Genomic DNA, 26632 nt, shown 5'->3' on the forward strand with positions numbered 1-26632 from the left:
ACTGGGAGAGGAGGCCTGCAGAATGGTCGATGCTCTGCCAATGGTTTGAGCTGCTGCCCTTTTCCTAGCAGTGGGGACAACCATGAAATCTGTTTAGACATTAACTCTGGGTCAAAGATCACTGCCTTATACCTTTTCTCTATATGAGGTGAGACTACTAAGAATTTGATTAGGTCTTTGAAAATCTCTAGTGGATGTTATTGTGCCTCCAAGCATAGGGTGGCATTGAACAGAACACACTGTCTTTGAAAGCATCTCCACCAAAAAAATCATCATCCTCAGGAGTGATGTGGAGGTCCACCTTTTGATAGATGGCTGCGGGTTGAATGATGCTGCGATACATCATTGTGTCATCCAGCAGGGAAGTCCTGCATTAGACATATTGTAGATCTGAATCTGTCTGAGGTTCCTCAAAATAATCCTCCCAATGATCATCTGAGGAGCAAGAATAGACTGGGCCGAAGTCCTCAGCCGGGTAATAGAAGCTAGTACTGCCCGTATCAAAGTATGACTCCTGTGATCCCTGAAGGGAAGTCATAGGAGGTGAGGGAGGAGATGGTGGTGGAGATGAACGTGAAGGTGGAGGAGGGGAGGAGCAGAAGCTTTGTCCTTAGGTCTCTTAAGAGCAATGGAGGTGCAGAAGTGTGGCACATCAGAATGTGGTGGTGGCTTATGCAGCCAACTCGGCACCCATCCCAAAAGGGGTGATGCTTGTCTCTGACATGCAGCCATTTCTTAGCTTTGAGAGAGGCTTAGGGATCAATAGTACTCACCCAAGACGTGGTTACCAAATGAGGGCTGACTCGACCGAGGTGGATTGAGTGTCCTTGGGTGGCTTTTCTTCTTCCAGTTGTTCTTTCTCCTGTGGCTCTGAGAGGACTGAGTTAATGATCTTGGGTCGGCATGCTGGGAGGTCGGATGGCTTGCCCGATTACTCTTCTTCGGTGCTGAGTGAGTCAGCCTCGCTGACAATGGTTGGCGTTTCCTAGGAAGACTTAGAGATTCTGCTGTGGGCCCACCATTTGTCTCGTCATTTATCCACAGTTTTCTTACTGTGGGCTGTCAAGCAGGTGGTGCACTGGCTCTTGTTGTGCTCAAGTGATAAGCAAAGATTGCAGATGGTGTGGGGATCGGCCCAGGAGTATTTAGAATGCACTGCGAACATCTTCTGCAGGGTGCCTGTTCCATTATATCAAGTCCATCTTCATTCTCCTAAGGTAGTTTGGAGCACGCAGTGATCTTAACGGCCTTGAGGGCAATGGGTCTGGTTGTTTGATAACGATGGACTTGAGAAGCGGCGTGGGTGCCATAAGAAGAAACAAGAATTTTGTGAAGAGTCTTTATGCAACGGATGAAAGAACATAATCTGAGGCCACAACAGAAACTGACAAATTCATCGAGACCAGGACCAGCACTGGTTCGCATCCGAACCTGATAGTGGAGAAAAACAACATACAATGGAGTCGATGTCCATTCACCACTAGAGAAGAAGTCACTGAGATCTCATCACTTGAAAGACTTCTTTGAGGAAAAAAACATTTGTCCAACCCCAACACTAGATGGCAGGAGTATGGGGGCATGTGTATCTACAGCCACACATGTAAGAACTTTTACTTTTTAGCCCCCTTCCCACTAGGTCCCCTCCCAGAAGTGCCAAAGGGGCAGTGTACCCTTACCCAGCCCATTATATGCGATTTTAGAGTTTCCCAGTCCTGTAACAGTAAACACAACATTTTTTTTCATGTTGTGGGCAACCAATCAGATTGCTCTGTTGCGTAGTATGTAAGAAAACACCTTAGTTAAAGGTTAGTTAATGTTTAGTGAACACAAACCCAAAAAAGCCTTGAAATTCAACAGTTACAGTATGCAAAGTAAACCATAACTAATAAACTTTGCCATGTTTTGTTCTTAATAGACAGCCTTTATTTCCTGTGCCTTTGGCAAATTAATATATTATTTATATATTAAACGTGGTGGAGATGCCCTACCTGCAGCGGCCTGTGAAAATCCTGTTTCCTAATACAAGATTGTGGCCACATACTGAGGACAAAATAAATATTGTTTTTGTTTTATCCCCATTTTCCACACCTCTGCATGCTCGTAGCCCTTGCCTGGGGCATACACATCTTACAGTGCCTCCCCCTTTTTCTATGGAGCTAAAATCACAATCTTACCCAAAACCATGACCTTAATAATGGTGGAGAAAAAAAAAGTCTTCCTCTTCATCAACCAATTACATCTGTCAAAGAAATCAAAGTTGAATGACAGAAATCACAATTTTAGAAATCAAAATTTTTACTGGCCTGGATATACAAAGGTATCAACCCCTTCAAGCCCACCAGGCACATTTTCAAAATGCTTTAACTCGAAACCTACTCCGAATTACGAAAAGCATGGCATCTGAGTAAAACTCTACTTTCATGCCATGAGAGAAGGGAGCTACATCAGGTATAACATCTTCTTTGGATCCCTGCCCCTCTTACCTTTCTTTCCTATGCACTGAAGTGCACAAAAACTGCCATGCTGAACCTTAGCTGTGTATTCGAAGAGAGTGCTCAAATTGTTATACATGTATCCATATGGACCAAAGTTATAGTTAAATCAAAAAATGTATTTCTGATGCAAAGTGCTTCTGAACCAATTGCTATATAATGGTGACTGATCCATTTGAGAGCTGTTATTGCACAAAATGCAGTGGCATGAAAGTATAAAAACTCATATTGCAGGAATCTGTGAAATATTTCCATTTTTTCAGGAATTATGACATAATGGCAATCTCTGCATAGGTAGATCTTTGGTAATATCCATTGTTTATTAGCCACATACCTGCAGAACCCTTGTCACCGCTTTGGATGAGCAATATGAGATTGCAACATAGATTTAAAAATGCTTTTGAAAACTAAGCACAACCAACACTATTTAGCCCGGCTCCGGCACCAAGCTCACAAAGACTGTGCACAATGGGTTATGTGTGCACCAGGCCAGCACTACAGGCTGCATTTCTCCCCTATTTCTTTGTAGTGCTGTAATACATGTTTTTTTTTGTCTTATTGGCCCAGGCCTATGGTTTCTCAGGGTCACACTTAAGTGCCCTAACCCAGTGTTTTTTTTAAACTTTTGACTTCTGTGGACCCCACTTAATCATTACTGGAGCCCGGGAATCCCCACTGAATCATTATTGGAATCCAAAGAACCCCACTGAGTAATTACTGGAAGCGGGTGAGTCCTAGCCTATGCATTTTTGATAATTTGAACCGCAAAACAATACATAAAAAAAATACAAAAACATGCACTGCTGCCAAGAATCAATCTGAGGTTACTACCTTCATTTTTAGCGTGTAATTTTAATTTTCTTCACATTTAGAGAATGTTTTGAAATTCTCAATTTTACATTTTGTTTATTTATTGGTATACACTTTATTAATCTGTTAATATTATTTGATTTTCTAAGCAGTCACCTACCCCCACAGGTGGCTTCGCTGACCCTCAGGAGTCCCCAGACGACACATTAAGAACCACTGCTAGGCTTCTATCATGCTATGGCCTGAAATGTGGTTCTCACTGGACTAAAGGGATCTACTGAGACTATAAGGTGTAATCGTCTCTCCTAAACAGAACCAAGCACTGTCTTCCTTGCATTTAAAGCGCACGCAATGGCTTTTGAAATGCACCAGTGCCAATGTCAGAAGTCAATAAGGGCTTTTCAGTCTAGTAATGCACTTATTCTCAAAGCACATTCCTATAGCCTACTCGTGAATTTACCACATAGCCAATGAGCAGCCTTTTATTTTCAGTAAATAAACTAACATTTTATTAGAATACGATTTATATTTCAAATTGCATTTTTACGACATCAATAGAGGTTTCCAATGACTGACCATTTAACCTATCGGAAATATTTCCCGGGGGGAAGGGGGGGCTTCTGCAGTCATTGAAAGGCGACTTTTGAAAGCCCAGGATGCCGCTGGAGCATCTATCCCTCCACCTCCTGGGGGTTTATTGCAGGACGCACAGCAAGGAACAGAGAGAAGCGATGGGGAGAGAGAGAACGGCAGGTAGGGAGGGAGGAAGGCACAGACGGGTATAAACCTACAGCGCCAGCCCAGCCCTAGTTTCAAATAGTGGCTTTTAAAGGCCAAATGCTGTGGTCAAACCCCGCTGGACGAATCCAGAGACATGTGCAGTTAAGAATGTACAGATGGAGCATGGTGCAAGGGATGGCTGAGTGCCATGCCATCTCCGCATACCAGAGAACATATGGGTGCACCCACCATCTACGGCAAACAAACAGTCGAGGGTCATGATATGTTCACAGGGCAGCCCTGTGCCCACACTCTAGGTTACAATGTTGTCGATAGGGCTGAGTCAATATTTTAGACATTCGCCTAACCCCAAACACACAGCCTAAGGTCGTGCTCAAAGGTTATTTACTTTGTAAAAGGGAGAACGTACATTATTACAAAAACTCAAAAAAATCACCAAAATAACTTTGTTAAAGGAGAGTTATGGTTAAATACACAGAAGACAAAAAAGACAGGTAAAAAAGCTAACAAAATCCTTGAAAACGTTAGGTAAATTGAGTTACGGTTACAATTTAAGGTGTAAAAACCTCTAAAATTCCAATAGTTTAAATGAGCAACACAACCACAACTCCAACAAAGGAATTCTCGTAATGCTGCAAATGAGTCACAAATGGCATATTAAATGGCTTCAACAAGGCAATAGCTGGGAACAACCATTTTCCCCTGACCATTGACATCTTTGATGCGATCACTACGGGGAGCCAATTCTGTATCAACAATAGTAAACTTTGATATCAAAGTCAGTATGTGTAGGCAGACCGATTTTAAATTGACCAGGCACTACACAGAAGGTGAAACAACTATGCAATTATAGATCCTTAATGGCGTATAGAATTGATTTATGGAAAGACTACCTTTCAACCCTTGGCTCTCTCCCGTGGCTGAGCTCCATGGATGGTGCCATGAGCAGCCTAGGCATGTATACTCCTGTCTAATTCAACTTAACAGTCATTTGGGTCAGGAAGGTAATGAGAAGAAAGACTGCTGTTTTATTCCATGGCCGCAGAGTTTTTTTCACCTATTAACTTTTAACTTGGTTCCAACCATTTACATTTATTTAAAGGGAGACATGATAGGTATTACCTGCAAGCGATGTGCTATTTAGTTTAGAACCATCAGGCGTAAAATTACATGCTTACATAATCACACCATACACAATGTACACACACACACACACACACACGTCTAGCAGGACAGACACATCATGATGCTCAATGGCATACCACACAACACACCACAACAGAACATGTTAATAGGTTGTACATCCTACACTGCCAACAAATACAACTACCTGGCTTTGAAGACACATAACACCACTTGTTCCTACCTGTACCAGCTGCCTACCACACACTTGCGTTTCTCAGGAATCTGGCATGTTAACCGGCCAAGAAGATTCATAAGCATTTGAAATAGTGCTTAGACCAGTCAGACTTAGGAAGGTCTTGCCCCAACCTTTTTGCCTTCCTACCCCATTTTTGCTGATCTCGTTTTTACTGGCCTTATGACCTGCTAGACAGTACTGAAGTGCATGTGCTCACTCCTCAAACATGTACCAGTAGCTTATGCCCAACTGACATATTTAAAATTACTTACAAGTCCCAAGTAAAGCGGTACTACCTGTACCCAGGGCCTGTAAAGTAAATGCTACTAGTAGTTCTGCACAGCAGCCGAAGTGCATTAAAAAAACACTGTGGGAACTGTGATGCTGCATGCAGTGGGGGCGGAGTCAATGAGTGTAGGGGCGGGGTCAAAGGTGTGGCTAAAAAAAAAATATATATATATATTCTCCTTCAGGTAGCTACATATAAAATAACTCACGGCTTAAATGAAAAATAACATTTTTGTCAAGTTAGTCAGTGGTGAGAACACTATTGTGAATTATGAAACCTTTATTAGTTAATGCACTGAGAGATCTGTGTGTAACCAGAAAGCCAAAGAATAAAATCTTGGTTGTTGTAATGGAGAATTGTGGCTTGTGCATTGTTAGTGCTACGAGTGCACAGCTTGTGACAGAAAGCACTGAGAACGTCAAGTCATTTTGTTAACCTTGCAATACACGTAGTACAAGTCAAACTGCTACCAGATGTGCAAAAAGTGTTCAGATAAAATGGTGCTTCCAAAGTATAGGTTTTAGTAACACCCAGACTGTATGTAATGATTAATTTTTACTAAACTGCCCTGAAACCCACACACTTCACAGATCAGCTGGTAACTCCCTTGGTCTATCAGTTGAAAAGAATAAATCTTTGTCATCCAAAACCTTCATGTGATTCCATCAATTAAACCATTACCTGCTCCCAAGGCCCCTTTACATTTTCAGACTAGCCAATTGTGCACATTTGCATTTCTTTCAGGCAAGCATTAACCCCTTGCAAGGAAGCCTGTTTGTTGTTAAGCTGTTAGCCCCTCCCTCGGTCTCACAAAGCACAAGAGACTCCCTGAATGATACTTAAGCTGAGGCATTTCCACGATCGAAGTTTACTGTCCTGGAACGGATGTCTTTTCATAAAAAGTAGGGGAATGTTTTTTCATAAAGTAAAAAAGTAGGGGCACATCGTACCCCTCCGATAACACCCACTTCGACCACTGGTCCTGCAGCACTTATGGTGCCACCCAGTTAAGTAGCCATTTACACAAGTCTCAGGCCTGCCATTACAGCCTGTGTGTATAGTTTAAACTGCCATTTCGACCTGGCACCCATCTCCCTTTTTAATACATATGTCACCCCCCCTAGGGTAGACCCTGGACAGCTGAGAGGGCAGGTGCAGCGCCACCACCCTCGAATAAGGAGATAAGAACTTCAGCCCCTGAATCACCAATTGCGTCAACAGCACTGTGTAGGAAACTGGGCCCTTGTTTGCAGTACCCCCCCACTTTTGCCTAATATCCGATGCTAACATGACAGAGCGTGCTTCCCTAAACTGTACCATTGTTTCCACACCTGGCACACAGCTAATTCCTTTGTAAAAGGTACCAGTGGTACTTAGGGCTCAGTGACCAGGGAGTGTCTCTAAGGGCTGCAGCATGTATTGTGCTGCCCTAAGGGGCCCCTGATCAAACACATGCACACTTCCATTGCAGATTGTGTGTGCTGATGAGGAGAAAAAGGTAGTCAGCATGGCATCCCTCTCAGGGTGTCATGCCCACAAACCACTGCCTGTGACATAGGTAAGTCACCCCACTAGGAGGCCTTACAACCCTAAGGCAGGGTGCACTACACCACAGGTGAGGACATAGCTGTGTGAGCAATATGCCCCTACAATGTCTAAGTACTTTCTTAGACATTGTAAGTGCAGTGTGGCCATACTGAGTACATAGGATGGGAGTTTGTCATTACAAACTCCACAGCTCCATGATGGCTTCACTGAAGACTGGGAAGTTTGGTATCAAACGTCACAGCAAAATAAACCCACACTGATGCCAGTGTTGGATTTATTGTAAAATGTACAAAGAGGGCATCTTAGAGACACCCCCTGTATTTTACCCAACCTTTTAGTGAAGGACTGACCAGACTGTCTCAGCCTGCCACTAGCAGACATGTTTCTGACCCTATGGAATGAGAGCCTTTGTGCTCTGACCGCCGGGGCCAGGGTCGGCGGGAGCACCGCCGACAGGCCGGCGGTGCCCCGCAGGGCATTCTGACCGTGGCGGTTCGGCCGCGGTCAGATGCGGAAAACCGGCGGTCTCCCGCCGGTTTTCCGCTGCCCTTTAGAATCCTCCATGGCGGCGGAGCGCGCTCCGCCGCCATGGGGATTCTGACACCCCCTACCGCGGGGCCCCTGGGGGCCCCTGCAGTGCCCATGCCAATGGCATGGGCACTGCAGGGGCCCCCGTAAGAGGGCCCCACTTTGTATTTCAGTGTCTGCTATGCAGACACTGAAATACGCGACGGGTGCCACTGCACCCGTCGCACCTTCCCACTCCGCCGGCTCAATTCTGAACCGGCGTCCTCGTGGGAAGGATGATTTGCCCTGGGCTGGCGGGCGGCCTTTTGGCGGTCGCCCGCCAGCCCAGGGCAAATCCCAAAATACCCTCAGCGGTCTTTCGACCGCGGAGCGGTATTTTGGTGGGGGGAAGTCTGGCGGGCGGCCTCCGCCGCCCGCCAGACTCAGAATCACCCCCAAAGCCTGCTCTTGGTCGAGGTGCTTCACACCTCCCCATTGCAGGAACTGAAACACTTGGCAGTGAGCCTCAGAGGCTTAGACCTCCTGTTACAATGCCCCAGGGCAATCCAGCTAGTGAAGTTGCCCGCCACTAGGACCAAGCCCCACTTTTGGCAGCAGGCCCAGTGAGAAAATTAGGTAAAACAGGGAGGAGTGACCACTGCAGCCAGGACCACCCCTAAGGTGTCCAGAGATGAAGTGACCCCCTCCTTGCAGAATCCTCAATCTTGTTTTAAAGAGTAGAGACCAACAGGGTTAGGAATGTTCCCCCCCTCCCTAAAGGGAGAGGGCACAGGAAGGCTGTAGCCACCCTCGGGGACAGAAGCCATTGGCTACTGCCCTGAGACCCCTGTAACGCCCCTAAATCTAGTATTTAGGGGCACCCCTGAACCTTACTCACCAGATTCCTGGTGACCTCAAGAAGAGAGAAGAAAGAAGGACTGCCAAGCCGATCCCAGCATTGAAGACTCCAGATGACAACTACCGGCCTGTCTGCAGCTTCAAAGACCCTGCAGGACCAGCAACCTCTACAAACCCCCAGAAGACTGGCTGCCCAGCAGAGGTCCAAGAACTTCAAGGGACAGCGGCCCTGTCAAGAAGAAACCTCCAAAAAGAACTCCAGAACCACCCCGGATCTGCGCGCCCTGCCCACTCTGCACCCAACGCCCATGGCCCGAGTCCAGGGCGTCAGGCCCCCCCACCCAGAGAATGTCCCCAGGCGATTCCAACCTCTAGTACGCCCTGGGTTGACCCCTCCTGCCCAACACAACACCTGCTGCAGCCTGTATCCAGAGGACCCCCATGACCGCGACCGGATCAAACGAAGTTTACCAATGCCCAAGGGAACCCCTGCAGCCCCCTGGTCTTGGGGAATCTGACCGACGGTCCAGCAACGTCCAGCGGGCACATCTCCTGCCTCTCCAGCCTTTGGTTTCCCGGAACCGACCCCCTGGACCCAGCCTGTACCATCTTTTGTGACCCCCTGAGGTGCCCCTATTGAAAAGCATTGGACGCCCACCTCTGTGTTTGTACCATGCACCCAGCCGCCCGTGTGCCGCTGAGGGTGTGTGTTTGGTATAGATCTGTGCCCCCCCCCAGTGCTGACCTAAACTCCCTAGGCCTGTGTCCTAGAACCATGGGTACTTACCTGCAATCTGCTTGCTACCAATCACCCCCAATACTTATAGGATTCCATTGTAAACCCGACACCAACTTTGACCTCTGCACCCAGCCGGCCCCATGTTGCTGGTGGTGCACTTTTGGGGTCAGCCTAAACTTTGACCTATGGCCATCCTATTCCCCCGAAGACAGGAATCATAAGTCTTGTACTTATCTGTTAAATGTGCTAACACTTCCGTCCCTCTCCCCAGGACTCTACTGACTTCTATGAAAAATTGCAGTGTCAACTTCTGAAATACAAAACTGTTACTTACTTGTATACTGCTTTATATGCAAAAAACTAAGTACATTTAATACATATGCTTGATACCTACTTACAAATGTAGTTACCTGCAACAAAGTTCTTCAGGTTCTAGTAATAAAATAACACAATATATTTTTGCTATATAAAAGCAACTGGTCTGGAGTTAGTCAATGAGTGTGTGCCTCATTTCTTGACTGTGTGTACAACAAATGCTTTGCACTACCCCTTGATAACCCTACCTGCTCAACCGCACTACCACAAAAGAGAGCATTAGAATTATCTACGTTAGCCTCTGTTAAGCCTCTGGGGAGCCCTTGGACTGCACACACCATACCTCATTTTGGTATAGTATATAGAGTCAGCTTCCTACACATCGCCCCTATCAAGGGCCAGAGAAAATCATCCAAAAAGGCCAGATGGTACATCCAAGAACTCAGAACAGCGAAACAAGACACCAAACAGCCAGAGAGGAGGTGGCACGCAGCAAGGATGTCTTGGACAGAGCAGCCTTCAAAACTTCCCTCAACCTCTTCCGCTGCTTGCTAGAGGGCAACAAAGAAGATAGCCCTTGTTGCACTCATCAAAACCAGCACCAACACCAAAGAACTTTTCAACATCTTTAAAGAATTCTCCAACCTGGCTGCCAGCGAAAACAACATCACATCCTCACAGGAGCTGTGTGACAACCTCGTCCCCTTCTTCAACGACAAGATTGCAACCATATACAGAAACTTTGAAACTCCAACCCACTCCTATGGACTTCCTTGACAGATAAACCATCACTGTAACCGCCACGAACCACACACTGACCACCTGGAACATCCCCTCCACTCAGGACATCACCTCCACCATGAAAACCATCCACTCTGGAGCTTCCACAGACCGATGTCCACACCACATCCTCAACCTTGGAAACCAAAGGATTGGCCAGAAACTCACCATCCTGCTCAACACCGCTATCACCACTGCAACATTTCCTGATGCCTGGAAACACGCCAAAGTCAGACCATTACTCAAAAAACACTCTACCGACCCCAGCAGACCCCAAAACTACTGATCAATCTCTCCCTGTGACCATTTCGAGCGAAGGTACTGGAAAAGATCATCGACAAGCAATTCATAGCATACCTGGAGCAGAACCAGCTACTCGATGCCTCTTCCCAGTCTGGCTTCTGCAGCAATCACAGCACTTTAACTGCCCTGATCGCAGCCACTGATGACATTCAAACCCTCCTCAACTGAGCATAAACAGCAGCTTTGATCCTCCTCGACCGCTCAGCAGCCTTCCAAACTGCATCCCACCATGTTGATCGAAAGTCTACACCACATGGGCCTCCAGGGGGATGCGCTCAGATGAATCACCTATTTTCTCACCGGAAGAACCCAGAGGATCCAACTTCCACCTTTCACCTCTGACCCCAAGGGGATCACCTGAGGTGTCCCCCAGAGCTCATCGTTCAGTCTCAAACTCTTCAACGCATATATGATCTGGCTGGCCAACATCGTCAGACTCCACGATCTCAGTCGAGACAACACCAAACTCATTCTCTCACTCACAGAAGACCACTACACCAACAGAACCAACGTCCACAGATGCATGAAAAGCATCGCTGACTGGATGAAGAACAGCTGCCTGCAGCTGAACACAGACAAGACATAAGTACTGATCTTTGGCAATAGCAGCAACACATAGAACGACTCCTGGTGGACATGAGATCTAGCACCCACTCCCTCTGACCATGTCAGAAACCTAAGATTTATCACTGACAACAAGCTCACCATGAAATTACGTATCAATGCTGTCTCCTCAACCTGCTTCCTCACTTTGTGCATGCTAAGTAAGAGCTTCAAGTGGCTAACCCTACACACGAGACGCACCGTGACCCAGGCGCTAATCGCCAGCCCATTGGACTACGGCAATTCCCTCTACATAAGAATCACTGCACACCTCCTACAGAGGTGTCAGAACATACAGCACACTGCAGCTATAGTCATCCTCAGCCTTCCCCGACAAACCCACATCACACCCCACCGCAGGCAACTCCACTGGCTCCCCATACAGAATGGATGACAATTCAAGCTGTTGACCCACGCACAGAAGGCTCTACACACCCCAGAACCCACATACATTAACAACTGCCTGGACTACCACTAACCATCAAAAAGACTACACTCTGCCACCCTTCAACTTGCCAATAGTCCCCGCATCTACCAAAGCACACGTGGAGAACGCTTCTTCTCTCACATTGCATCAAAAACCTGGAACAGCCTCCGCACTCCTGGAATTTCAAATGGCCCTTAAGACCTTGCTGTTCGAATAAGCCCCCGGGACCTGCAAGTGTCTGGACACCTTACTGAGTGATTAGCCACACTTTAGAAAACCTGAACGATTGATTTAAAAAGTAGGACATAAAGTTTTACATGTCCTGTTAGGGAAAAAACCCTTAAAAACCCTTAAATAGGTTTTTCACTATAACAATGCCTACCTCTCTGAGAGGATAAAATTTGAGTTACCTTATTACATTTAATGAACTGTAACTTCCAAATGCAACAAGTAACTAGCTCATGTTTGGTGTCTTTAAAATTGTAATGAAAATTCTCTCTTATGGTGAAGTTGGATTTTAAATTACAAATTTGAAAATGTCCCTTTAAGAAGGTTGGCATTTTTCAGCCTTACCCACTTAGTCCCTGTAGCCTGTCCCGGGGACAAATGACTTGGTGTAGCTGACAGCTGGGCTTCATGTATACCTCCTAGACAGTCACACATAATAAGTGAGCTCAGGTGTGCCTGAATGGGCCACCGCTGGCAGGATGGGAGGGCAGAGCTGGGCTCAGCCCTACTTTTACTTGAAAAGCCTGTGCCCTGCCTCCACACAAAAGGCTGCATACCCCATTTAGTTAGTCTAGAGCGAGGGCAGGAAACACAGGAAAGCTGTGGACTTCAAAGGGAAACCTCTAGATGTTTTGCCCACTTCAAAGGCAGAACTGGGTACAAGTACTGGACCTCAGACACAAATTCTTAAGTATACTTCTGGATCCGTGGATACTCTGCCAAGAAGGACTGCTGTACTGCTGAAAGGACTGCCACTCTACTGGACTGCTGCTCTGAAGGACTGCTGCCATGCAGTGCTGATCTGCTGCCCTTCTGCCTAGGTGAGAAGGAATAGAACTGCATCTGTTAAACCCAGGAACTCAAAGCGCTAGTTTGCTGGCCACCTGACTAGGGCCTTAGGAACAGAAGGCTCCAACAATCTTAAACCAAGCACTCAGACTCCTGTGAGTTATACCATGCCAAGTGGTGCCACCCCAGTCCTGGACCTAGGAAGTGGGTCTGAAGGCGCTCTGCCAGCCAATCTGTGGACCCAGAAGAACCAACACATTATCACTGATGCGCTGAGCAATCCTGAGCAGAACAGACACATTGCCTCTGCTGTGAGGGTTTTCCCCAGTGCAAGAATTCCGCATTGACCTGTGCGACGCTTCACTGATGCAGGCCCTTGAATCGCAAATACCTCATCCTTCTCGCATCACAGCCTCTCAACTCTCCAGTACCAAAGCATTGCCTTGAATATGAGGCACATCCTCTACATCAGACTTGGCATTGCAAGCCCTCATACACTGGATTCTTGACGATGACACAGGACCTCGCGTGGCAGCCTCGCGGAACTGACACGTAGCCTCAGCTGTGTGACAGATCCTCGAGGTGGGACCTCGCAACGCTCTGCAAACTAGGATTTAAGGTACTTTTGTTAAGCTGGTTTAACAGGGTCCCTGTAGCCATTCCATGCTCCATTGCCACTGGCCTGAACTTGTGTCTTTGTCCTGGTCCATCACAACCAGACATCCACATTTGGAGCTTTGTGCTTTTTGGCACTATTTTCACTACAATCTTTAAACCTGCATTTCTCCAGTTGTACTGATTGGATTTTTGTTGTTTTGGTCTTGTTACATTTATTAAAACATATGCTATTTTTTAACCTGGTGTGGGATCCTTTTGTGGTGTGTTTACACTTAGTTGCTGTTTGAAGTGTGGTTTAAATACTTTACACATTGCCTCCGAGTTAAGCCTGACTGCTCCCGGCAAGCTATCTAAGGGTTGAGCACAGGTTATTTTGGGTCTTGCTTGTGACTTCACCCTGACAAGGATTGTGGCTCCTGCTTGAAGAGGGGTTCACCCCCCCAACCAGTAACCCAATTTCTTGTAAGTGCCCTCAATGTTCACTCATCAAACTACTTGAATGCTGGTCTCTTACCAAACAGGCAGAGATCCTCACCCACTCTACTGACCACACTTCTCCACAAAGAGAACCAGATTCTGGTCCTTTAAGGAAACACTACATTTGGAAAATACACCCTCAAATTTCGAATAAGCTATGTAAAGTCATAGAAATGGTAGATTATACACTTCCACAAAAGCAACATTAACTAGGACAACAAGAAAAGTATGGCACACATAGGAATCATGGCAAAAGCTACATTGTTCAACAAATGGCAATTAAGCTCATAGTGCTGACTGTAATTCAAATAAAGTGTAATCCATTTCCAGGGGCACAGATTCAAAATCAGAGATCCACTCACTCCAGGAAAATGCTTCATCATGGACCGTTCTTTCAGATCTTTACTTAAGGGGACACTTGGGTTTTAGGCCAATTGGTACTTTTGCAGCCACCACATTCCATGATCCACCAAAAAACATGTGGTCTTTTGCCACAAAGACAGCTAAAATATTCATATGAAAATAGTTATTTTGAAACAAGATTTATAAAACTCCATAAGACCAAAAATTGCAAACAAACCTGCTAAACATTCTATCTGCGTGGTCAAATTTTCCATTTTGTATACAGAGCATGAATTCTGGAGCTAGGAAGAAAAGAGTAGACAGACATTAAAACAGTACTGTAATTGCTGCCTTTTAGGGTATCACAGAAAAGTAAGACACTGCATTTTTAAATCATTTTTATTAGGTTTTATAGTAAGTATGACAACAGTCGATCTTTGCACACGTACATGAATGAAAGTCTGTGAGGACAAGAGAGATGCATATCCATTTGTCTAAAAGAGGTTACAAGTTACACATACAGCACAAATTACTGTAAGCAGAGAGCATGTTGAAAGGAAAGAGCCTGGATGCGCCTGGCTCCAGGAACCCCCTTGTTATCTTTAACTAGTAAAATGGATATTGAAAGGGACAACAAAAACAAATAAACGTAACACTCTCATATGGCTTCACAATGGATAGAATAAGGCCTTGGTGGCGACGTTGATCAATGAGCGGGGAAACAATAGGACAAAGACTCAATGATAATTAGCAACTAAAGAAGAGCCATCAGGAAGTAAAATAAGAGGGGGAAGGGGTGGTAATATCAAGGGTCCAGGTTCTGAGATCAAGAGAGAAAGGATAGGGAGGATATCTGCAAAACCCACTCCCAATCAGGGAAGACTTATCAGACATAGCAGCCTTCTCAGTTCATAGCCATCCCTGATCAGAGGTATTTCTGGGAGAGTGGGATAATTATGGACAATTTTCCGCTCTTCCTTACGCAAGGCTTTAATTCGCGCTTGAGCCCAATGCAATGACAGTATGCCAGGACACAGTCGAAGGAGATGTGTCCAATTTCCATTGCATGGTGATTGCACTCTGGGCCAGGAGGAGACCAAAATCGAGGAATTGGGAGTCTGCAGTGCTGTTTTTCGGGTCATTTGAATAAGCCTAGTGCTCACGCCTCCCAAGATGTGAGTAAAGGCAGGCCCATACAAGTTGGAAGAGCCTGAAGAATAGCTCCACACAAATCACAAAAGTCTCAATATAAACACTTCAAATTTCAAATATATGGAAAATGTACATCTGTTTGGGGACATTAGTCGCTGCAGATTCACATGCTGTGCACATCCCGCCATCTGGTGTTGGGCTCGGAGTGTTACAAGTTGTTTTTCTTCGAAGAAGTCTTTTCGAGTCACGAGACCGAGGGACTCCTCCCATTTCGGCTCCATTGCGCATGGGCGTCGACTCCATCTTAGATTGTTTTCCCCCGCAGAGGGTGAGGTAGGAGTTGTGTATGCTAGTAATAGTGCCCATGCAATGGAGTGAAAACGTATGTACATAATGTAGTTTAAAGTAATATATTTACAAATTTACAAATGTTTAAGATCTACTTCTAAACGGCTACAGGCTCCCGGGGAGGCGGGTGGGCGCATGTGAATCTGCAGCGACTAATGCCACTAACAGATGTACACTGGGTAAGTGACATTTTCCGTTCGATGGCATGTGTAGCTGCAGATACACATGCTGTGCATAGACTAGTAAGCAGTTATCTCCCCAAAAGCGGTGGTTCAGCCTGTAGGAGTTAAAGTTGTTTGAAACAATGTTTGTAGTACTGCTTGGCCTACTGTGGCTTGTTGTGCCGTTAGCACATCTACACAGTAGTGTTTGGTAAATGTATGAGGCGTAGACCATGTAGCTGCCTTACATATTTCGTTCATTGGAATATTTCCTAGAAAAGCCATGGTAGCCCCTTTCTTTCTGGTTGAGTGTGCCTTTGGTGTAATAGGCAGTTCTCTTTTTGCTTTAAGATAACAGGTTTGAATGCACTTAACTATCCATCTAGCAATGCCTTGTTTAAAAAGTGGATTTCCTGTATGAGGTTTTTGGAAAGCAATAAATAATTGTTTTGTTTTTCGAATTAGTTTTGTTCTGTCAATGTAGTACATTAACGCTCTTTTGATGTCTAATGTATGTAGTGCTCTTTCAGCTACAGAATCTGGCTGTGGGAAGAACACTGGCAATTCTACTGTTTGATTTAAGTGGAACGGTGATATGACTTTTGGTAAAAATTTAGGATTTGTCCGTAGAACCACTCTATGCTTGTGTATTTGAATAAATGGTTCTTGTATGGTAAATGCTTGAATCTCACTTACTCTTCTTAAAGATGTGATGGCAATTAAAAATGCAACTTTCCATGTTAAGTATTGCATTTCACAAGAGTGCATGGGCTCAAAAGGTGGACCCATGAGTCGTGTTAAGACAATGTTGAGGTTCCATGAAGGAACTGGTGGTGTTCTTGGTGGTATAATTCTCTTTAGGCCTTCCATAAATGCTTTTATGACTGGTATCCTAAATAGAGAAGTTGAGTGCATAATTTGCAGGTAAGCTGAAATTGCGGTAAGATGTATCTTAATGGAAGAAAAAGCTAGCTTTGACTTTTGCAAATGTAGTAAGTATCCTACGATGTCTTTGGCAGATGCGTGTAAGGGTTGAATTTGATTATTATGGCAGTAATAAACAAATCTTTTCCACTTATTTGCATAGCAATGTCTAGTGGTAGGTTTCCTAGCTTGTTTTATGACCTCCATACATTCCTGTGTAAGGTCTAAGTGTCCGAACTCTAGGACTTCAGGAGCCAGATTGCTAGATTCAGCGATGCTGGATTTGGGTGTCTAATCTGTTGTTTGTGTTGCATTAACAGATCTGGTATGTTTGGTAGTTTGACATGAGGCACTACTGAGAGGTCTAGTAGTGTTGTGTACCAAGGTTGTCTTGCCCATGTTGGCGCTATCAGTATGAGTTTGAGTTTGTTTTGACTCAACTTGTTTACTACGTATGGAAGGAGTGGGAGAGGGGGAAAAACGTAAGCAAATATCCCTGACCAACTCATCCATAACGCATTGCCCTGAGACTGATCTTGTGGGTAACTGTATGCGAAGTTTTGGGATTTTGCGTTTTCCTTTGTTGCAAATAGATCTATTTGTGGTGTTCCCCAACTCTGGAAGTAAGTATTCAGTATTTGGGGGTGAATCTCTCATTCGTGGATCTGTTGGTGATCACGAGAGAGATTGTCTGCTAACTGATTCTGAATTCCTGGAATAAATTGTGCTATTAGACGAATGTGGTTGTGAATCGCCCAATGCCATATTCTCTGTGCCAGGAGACACAACTGTGTTGAGTGTGTCCCTCCCTGTTTGTTTAGGTAATACGTAGTTGTCATGTTGTCCGTTTTGACAAGAATGTGTTTGTGGCTTATTATGGGTTGAAATGCTTTCAGCGCTAGAAATACTGCCAATAGTTCTAAGTGATTTATGTGAAACTGTTTTTGGTGAGTGTCCCATTGTCCTTGGATGCTGTATTGATTGAGGTGTGCTCCCCACCCTATCATGGAGGCATCTGTTGTTATTACATATTGTGGCACTGGGTCTTGGAAAGGCCGCCCTGGGTTTACATTTATACTGTTCCACCATTGAAGCGAGGTGTATGTTTGGCGGTCTACCAACACCAGATCTAGAAGTTAACCCTGTGCCTGTGACCACTGTGATGCTAGGCACTGTTGTAAGGGCCGCATGTGCAACCTTGCGTTTGGGACAATGGCTATGCATGAGGACATCATGCCTAGGAGTTTCATCACCATTTTGACTTGTATTTTTGGTTTTGGATACATGGCCTGTATTACATTGTGAAATGCCTGAACCCTTTGTGGACTTGGAGTGGCAATCCCTTTTGCTGTGTTGATTGTCACCCCTAAGTATTGCTGTGTTTGACACGGCAGAAGGTGTGACTTTGTGTAGTTGATTGAGAAACCTAGTTTGTGGAGGGTTTCTATTACATACTTTGTGTGTTGTGAACACCTTTTTAGCGTGTTGGTTTTGATTAACCAATCATCTAGGTACGGGAACACATGTATTTGCTGCCTTCTGATATGTGCAGCTACGACTGCAAGGCACTTTGTAAAAACTCTTGGCGCAGTTGTTATTCCGAATGGCAACACCTTGAATTGGTAATGTATCCCTTGGAATACAAACCTTAAGTACTTTCTGTGTGAAGGATGTATCGGTATATGGAAATATGCATCCTTTAGGTCTAGTGTTGTCATGTAGTCTTGTTGTTTGAGCAGTAGCATTACGTCTTGTAATGTCACCATGTGAAAGTGATCTGATTTGATGTAGGTATTTAATGTTCTGAGATCTAATATAGGTCTCAGACTCTTGTCTTTTTTGGGTATGAGAAAGTACAGAGAGTAAACTCCTGTTCCTTTCTGGTGTTTTGGTACTAATTCTATTGCTTCTTTCAGTAGCAATGCTTGAACTTCTAGTCCTCGAAGATCTATATGTTGTTTTGACATATTGTGTGTTTTCGGTGGGACGTTTGGAGGGAATTTGAGAAATTCTATGCACTAACCATGCTGGATAATTGCCAGTACCCAAGTGTCTGTTGTTATCTCCTCCCAATGTTTGTAAAATTGGCTTAGTCTCCCCCCCACAGGTGTTATGTGTTGGGGATGTGTGACTTGGAAGTCACTGCTTGTTTTGAGGTGTTTTGGGCCTTTAGAACTTTCCTCTATTTTTTTGGAATTTTCCCCCTCTATATTGCCCCCGAAAACTTCCCCGCTGATATTGGCTTTGATAAGTGGGCCTTGCTTGTGAGGTTGTGGCCTCTGTAGGTTGACCTCGAAACCCTCCCCTAAATTGTGTTTGCGAAATGTGCCTCTGCTTTGTGGGGAGTAGAGTGCGCCCATGGCTTTTGCCGTATCAGTATCTTTTTTGAGTTTTTCAATAGCAGTGTCGACTTCCGGCCCAAACAACTGCTGTTCATTAAAGGGCATATTCAGCACGGCTTGTTGTATTTCCGGCTTGAATCCTGACGTACTCAACCATGCGTGTCTCCTTATCGTTATTGCAGTATTTACTGTCCTTGCAACCGTATCTGCTGCATCCATTGCTGACCGTATCTGATTATTGGAGATACTTTGTCCTTCTTCTACCACTTGTTGTGCCCTTTTCTGGAACTCTTTGGGTAAGTGTTCTATGAAATGCTGCATTTCGTCCCAATGAGCTCTATCGTATCTTGCCAAAAGTGCTTGTGAATTGGCAATAGGCCATTGGTTTTCTGCTTGTGCTGCAACCCTTTTACCCGCAGCATCGAATTTGCGACTCTTCTTGTCTGGAGGTGGTGCATCTCCCGAGGTATGAGAGTTTGCTCTCTTGCGAGCTGCCCCAACAACCACAGAGTCTGGTGTTAATTGCTGCGTGATATAAACAGGGTCTGTTGGCGGTGGCTTGTACTTCTTCTCCACCCTTGGAGTTATGGCCCTGCCTTTTACAGGATCCTGAAATATTTGTTTGGAATGATTTAGCATTCCCGGGAGCATAGGTAAGCATTGGTATTGGCTATGAGTGGAGGAGAGTGCAGGGATGTGGAATTCCTATCGCCCGACGCCCGGGACATCTTGTTTGGGGTCAAGGGCAACAAGTTTTTATGTTTACTTTGTCCTTGGGACAAGTAGGCCCAACCCCCTGCAGCACAAACCCTTTGGCTGCCTGTTTACAGAGAGTTGAACTCTCTGCAGTTGAGGTAATGTGTTTCCAAAAGATAATGCTGTTCGAACTTGTATTTATGGTTCATTATTTGAAAGCCTTCATTATTAGGGTGCGTGCTGTAAAGAAATGTTTTAAGGTCACACTTCACTACTGACGTTGGTTCCAGTACAAAAAAAAAAAAAAACGTGTACACACATGTTTGAAAAGTTTAGACTAAGAGGCTAAGTATAATGCTCCCAGAATGCTCTCTGATTATATGCAAATGAAGTGTCATTTAGTAAAATGTGTTGATGCATGCTAGTATTTCCCAAAAATATTTCTAATGGAAAATCAGTGTAACCATTTTCAACACGATTATGGGAAGCATGAGAATAAACAAACACTGACAAAGCCAACTGATCTGACATACTTTTATACGTCTTTTAGTTTCATCAATGCGTGTCTTGTTTTGACATGGCTTTTGTAACACTTTATTGTTGTGGGAGCTACCAGGCCCTCAACATTGTAACAAACATTGGCAAAACCCCCCCCAAAAAGTTTTTGAACTCTTAAAGCACACGTTGCCACCAGCGGCATAACAAAGGCCACGCAGCCGCCCTCCAGGGGGCCCCGTCAGCACAGCACCTGCCCTGAGTGAGTGTGGAGAGGGGGCTCCTCCATGTTCTTTGCAAAGGGGCACCCTCCAGTTTCGTTACGTCACTGATTGCCACTGTAGTTCCTGACACTGAACAAAACTACTTTGTGTGGCAATATGCTCCTTGTGGAAGAGCAGAATGCGATCACTCACAGTAAAGCCAGCCGAAAGAGAGAGAAATAGAAGTTTAATAAAAACAAAATGTCTTTGTTAACACCAGACCTAATTAGGGACCAAGACCCACATGTATGTAGCTTTTTGCATGTCGCAAACAGCGACTTTCGCTGTTTGCGACGTGCAAAAAGCACATTGCGATGCACAAACCCAGTTTTGCGATTCAGTAACCTGGTTACCGAATCACAAAACGGGTTTGCGACTCGCAATTAGTAAGGGGTGTTCCCTTCCTAATTGCAACTCGCAGTGCAATGTAGGATTGTTTTGTGACCGCGAACGCGGGCGCAAACCAATCGCAGTTTGCACCCATTTCAAATGGGTGCTAACACTTTCGCAAAAGGGAAGGGATCCCCATGGGACCTCTTCCCCATTGTGAATGTCACTGTAAAAAAAAATTCAGAGCAGGCAGTGGTCCTGCGGACCACTGCCTGCTCTGAAAAAATGAAACGAAAACGTTTCATTTTTCGTTTTTGTTTTGCATCTCGTTTTCCTTTAAGGAAAACTGGCTGCATTACAAAAAAAAAAAAAAAACTGCTTTATTGAAAAGCAGTCACAGACATGGTGGTCTGCTGTCTCCAGCAGGCCACCATTCGTGAGGGGGTCGCAAATTGCGACCCACCTCATTATTATTCATGATGTGGGCATTTGCGAAGCCCTTGCGAATCACAGATAGTGTCAAGGACACCATCCTACATTCGGATTTGCGACTTGCAATTTGCAGGTCACAAATCTGAACCTACCTACTTGTGGCCCCAAATTCTTAAAGAAAGTCACAAAAGTGCACCCATGGTATATGTCGTACCCCTATAAAATATTTGTGAACTGTATTTTACCGTGGGTAAATACGATGTGTAGATTTGCTCATGTGAAAATCTATTGAGAATTTGCAAGTTCATTTTCCCTCCAGCCACTTTCTTCCCAACCCTGGAAGAAGTTCTAATTCTGCCATTATCAGGAGTAAATGTCCAACCTTTCTTATTATGGGAAAATATTAGAGAGAAGCTGGTAAAAATCTTTAAAACATGCAGGTTAGTAGGTTTGCAGACTCAAAGGCATTCCAGCCCTGGAACTATTGCTTACTGCTTCCTCCAGCCCCAGTATGCAGATCTGCAGAAAGGTGGCAAAATAAGGAAATTGCTACAGTAGGGATTGAAACTCCAAGTATTCAAGCCCTACTATGGTAGTAGCCCTGGCATAATCAGAGAGGCTATTAATTGCTGCCATAATTTGTCGCCACACTACATGGCACCAAAGGGACAAGTAGATCTTTTTACAGGACAAGTAGATTTGAGAAGCAACCTGTCCCCTGGACAAGTAGATATTTTAATAAATTCCACACCCCTGAGAGTGTATTAAACAAAAAGTCATCCTCAATTGGTTCTGAATGCAAGGTGACGTTATGAAAAGCAGCTGCCCTTGAGACCACCTGCGTGTAGGATGTACTGTCTTCAGGTGGCGACGGCCTCGCAGGGTAACAGTCTGGGCGGTTATCTGATACAGGAGCATCATAAAGGTCCCATGCATCGGGATCATCTTCACTCATTGCAGTATGAGCTGGGGATTGCATCAGTGGTGGAGTGGCTACCGGTGATGTGTGCATTGATGGTGGTGGAGATGGTGGTGGAGTTGTTTGTCTTGCCACCTTTGCCTGTGGCTGCTTGTCCTTTTCTTGAAAGGCAAGTCTTCTTTTCATCTTAATTGGGGGAAGAGTGCTTATCTTCCCTGTGTCTTTTTGAATGTGGAGCCTTCTTTGAGTGTAGTCTGGCTCAACTGATTCAAGTTCCTCTCCGAACTTATGTCCTTGCATCTGGGAGGACAATCCCTGTTCCTCTGTGTAGGAACCTGTTTTCGGTTCCGAGGCTGGATGTTTCGGAATCGAAATCTTTTCGGTCGCCTTTTTGGGCTCCGAGGAAACCTTCTCTATTTTCGGTGTCGTGGTGTCTCGGTGTATATGTATATGGATACTTGTTATGACATTTTGGGCAGAAGCGGAATGGGGTCCGTTCCATCAGCCTTGAAGAGACACGTGGCCGGGCCGACCAGGCCCCGACGGGGGATCGAAAAAACCCCGAAGGGCCACCGGAGCTCTTCAAAAGTCGGTGTCGATCTGTTGTAACTAACCCGATACTGAACGCAAACAATACCGATGATTTTTCCGAGATTCTAACTAACTTTCCGACCCGAAACACGGAGCGAAAAGGAACACGTCCGAACCCGATGGCGGAAAAAAACAAATCTAAGATGGAGTCGACGCCCATGCACAATGGAGCCAAAATGGGAGGAGTCCCTCGGTCTCGTGACTCGAAAAGACTTCTTCAAAGAAAAACAACTTGTAACACTCCGAGCCCAACACCAGATGGTGGGATGTGCACAGCATGTGTATCTGCAGCTACACATGCCATCGAACATATATATATATATATATATATATATATATATATATATATATATATATATGAACTTTCTCCTTTGATATATAAGGACTATTTGAAAGTGATCAAAAAATTAAATATGTGGATGAAAAGAAAGCACTTGTTACAGCTTCATGATAAATTTGAGCATCCAGATTGTTGTTTGATGTATTCTTGATATGGTTTATTAGTGTGTTAAATTTTTTTTATTTGCTTTTGAAATTTGAAGTGTTTATATTGAGACTTTTGTGATTTGTGTTATCTGTTGTATATATGTTTGAAGTCTTGAGTCTTTTGTGTATGTGACATAAGTTTTTGTTTTTGTTTTTCCATGTCTGGTGCAAATTTGATTGTGATTTATTGTACATTGTTATGAATAAATATTTGGTAATTATGTTCTTGTATTTGTTTATATGTAAGTTTATTTTTGTATGGGTTCGAGGCTTAGACTATTGGTCTAAATTAACAGAGAGAGAAGAGTTATTTCTCTTAATATGCTCCATAACATATGACACAAATTCATGCGAGTAAATGAGTAGCATGGACAGAAGGCTGAGGCACCCAGGAAAACTTTAATTGTAGTGTGGCAAGATAAGCTCTATGAAGAATAAAAACATGTATCAGTCTGAATCGTGCTTACCTGGGAACAGAATGAGGATACTCAATTATTCTATTCCACTCTTTATCATGGAATGTTCTCCCAATTTCAGCCTCCAAGTGTCCCTCAAAAACTGAATGGAGGTAGCCAGTTGGAATCTTTACATCCTATATAGCCAACTGGCACATTGTCTGCTTGTGTCCTTTGTACATGGCTTGTGTGTAGGGAGATGAGTATCGGGTTTTGAGTCCATAACTGAATGCCTGGACTTAACTGAATAAGGTGAGAAATTGACCTTCGTGCAAAGAATTCTGGTCACAAAGCTGCTGGAAGGATTGGAGCTGTCTATTCTGAAATAAGGCACTCATGGTGTTCAGAATGACACCCTGTCTGTCAGGTTCCAGTAGTCAGGAAAAGAAGATTGTTGAGGAAGGCCTGACAGTGGTATACTCAGGTCATATCCGGGTCGTTGCTTTGATAGGATATGGAGAAGGACAAGGTATTGGTACAACACAGCTGCCAGTCTGCATGCAGTACTTTAGATCCCGGGAGAAAGCAAAACACTACACATGCATATGTTTGTTTACTTTCTTCAATTGCATAAGTCACAAATGGTACAGAGGAACATCAGTTAATATGTTTTGTATTTTGATTCACTAAGTGAGTGTGCATCCGAAGAGAAAGCACATATGTGTGGCTCACTCCAGTAAAGTCATACACAATATTCACATGTACAAGTTATGTATGAATAAAGAAACTATAATCTTACATTAATGCAGGTCATGAGTAGGAGGATGTAGCATATAAAGAAGTGTGAGTTTTATGGATGCAATAATGAGCACACAGATAACTTTTTTTGTCACCCAAGCACAGCATAGATGTGAGACAAGACAGTAAATCAAGCTCTTATTGCAGTTTTTTGGTATGGCCAAGTTGCATTTGGTAATCTGATATATTCAAACCAAGAGAGCATTTACAGTGACTGTAAACTCCTAACTTCACTCTGCTTGTGAAACACCCATCTTTTATCTTGGACAAAATGTGAAAGTTGGCTCTTAGCTTATCTCAAAACTCCAATAAACACAAAGGACAGACAGAAGCAGCAGCCTGACAGATCAATGGGACACTCCTGTGCAGTTTTTAAAATTATTTTACTTAGTTATTGTTTAAGAGGACCTTTACAGTCCTTCCACAAGATGCCTTATGTGATTCCCCACAGAACAGGCAACTCAGCCGCCAATTCCTCCTTCAGGTCTGTTATTGGCCAAGAGGCAAATTGCTATGGGTTGGCATTGGCCATCGCCCCCTCCATAAGTGCCTGGCTGCAAGATGATCTTGAACAGGGGGAAGCGGAGGAGATATGTATGCAACACATTTGTACCAATGACAAATTGGTGAATGAGCTTAGGGGCTGGTCTGTTATGATGACTGGCCTCCAGAGGGAGGTCACCTGGAGATGGGACTGGGATAGGGATGTCCCCAGATACATGTGCATGATGTACTGGATGGATCTTTGTTCGTAATATAAGATCATAGGGCCCACATTTGGCTGGTTGTGTACGCACTGGGGATGCATGGTACGGGGGTGGATTTATTTGGGAGTTTATTTGTTGTTCCTTTTTCTTTTCTGTGAGTAGAAGCTACTTGGCTGTGAATGACGGAATGTAAGGACTTATGCATATGTTGAGCACTGTATGCAGCATGACTCTATTAGTGATACTATACATAATACTGATGTCTCACCATCTGTATTACCACAATATGGACGCCACTGACTATGTGTGTATATTTTGTACTTTGTGAATGTCCTGTAATTGGCGATTACTTTTTTATACTCTTGGGGGGGGTGGGAGGTCTGGGAGAGACGTGTTCTTCCTGTGATTACTTGCAAAAAAGCCAATAAAGTTTATGGAAAAAAATTATGCCTTATGTGAAGTACACTGAGGTAAACTATCCTTTTTCTTCACCTCAATAGCATAATTTTCACCTGGCAATACCTATAGCATATTTGTTAAGACAGTCAAAATGAGAGGTGACATATTTGTTGATGGGATGAGAAAAAAACATGTAGATAGGAATTATCCATATCAGAGATCCACAACTTCAGTATTCAAAACTGATCTACTAATTCTTCTTCTGCTGCCTACGTAAATTCTTTACGGCAATCTGGCAACAGTACTCATGGCCAGTCCAGGCAGAAATTTCAAATCTGGCCATAGGTCAGTAGGTTTTGGCTGGATTCTATGTTATAGGAGATGGGGACGCATCAGTATGTGGAAGTCAACTTGTTTTGACAACCATTAAAGAGGGACATTGGCACAAGGACAAAAAGGGCTTGCTATCTGTTCACAAGTCATATTAAACTTCCACAAAGCCCTATTTGATTTTTCAGACTTAACATCTTGATTTTATTTCATTTGCACAACCTATAATGAAGTTTAAGAGATTTACTTCAGTTTAGGAGCAGTGTCTGATGGTCACCCACTTATAGTAGCCAAAGATGAATGGTGAACGATCAGTTCTAGCAGCTTTTCCCAGATCACCTTGTCCCACTGAACATATGCTGCATGTTGGGACTCGGCTAGTAGTCGGTGTGTTCAGGTCTGACCACGTCACGCCTATCCCTATCCTACCTACACAGCTCTAGATTTCCAGGGAATCCAAACACGTTTTTAACATGTTGCTTGGCTTACAAGGCAATTTATATCAGGGAAGCAAAGATCACACTGATTGTTTCTGGAGATTTAGAGATGATAGGGTTTGTGGTATCTTGAGGTTAAGGATAAACCTACTTCAGTTGTTCAGAGTGTTGAACATTAGAAATCTACCAACTTATTGTATT

The 26632-nt window shown here is 44.3% G+C and overlaps 1 protein-coding gene across 2 annotated transcripts in view; it reads right to left on the reverse strand.

Moving 5' to 3' along the window:
* The window catches only part of NSMAF (neutral sphingomyelinase activation associated factor), a 665048-nt gene that overhangs the window by 222744 nt on the left and 415672 nt on the right, over positions 1–26632 (reverse strand). For both annotated transcript variants that reach the window (XM_069220229.1, XM_069220228.1), the window contains exon 16: positions 14465–14528. In XM_069220229.1, the coding sequence (XP_069076330.1) occupies positions 14465–14528 (64 nt within the window). The remainder of the gene's footprint in view (positions 1–14464; positions 14529–26632) is intronic.

This window comes from Pleurodeles waltl, chromosome 2_2 (genome assembly GCF_031143425.1).
Source record: "Pleurodeles waltl isolate 20211129_DDA chromosome 2_2, aPleWal1.hap1.20221129, whole genome shotgun sequence".
Lineage (NCBI taxonomy): Eukaryota > Metazoa > Chordata > Amphibia > Caudata > Salamandridae > Pleurodeles > Pleurodeles waltl.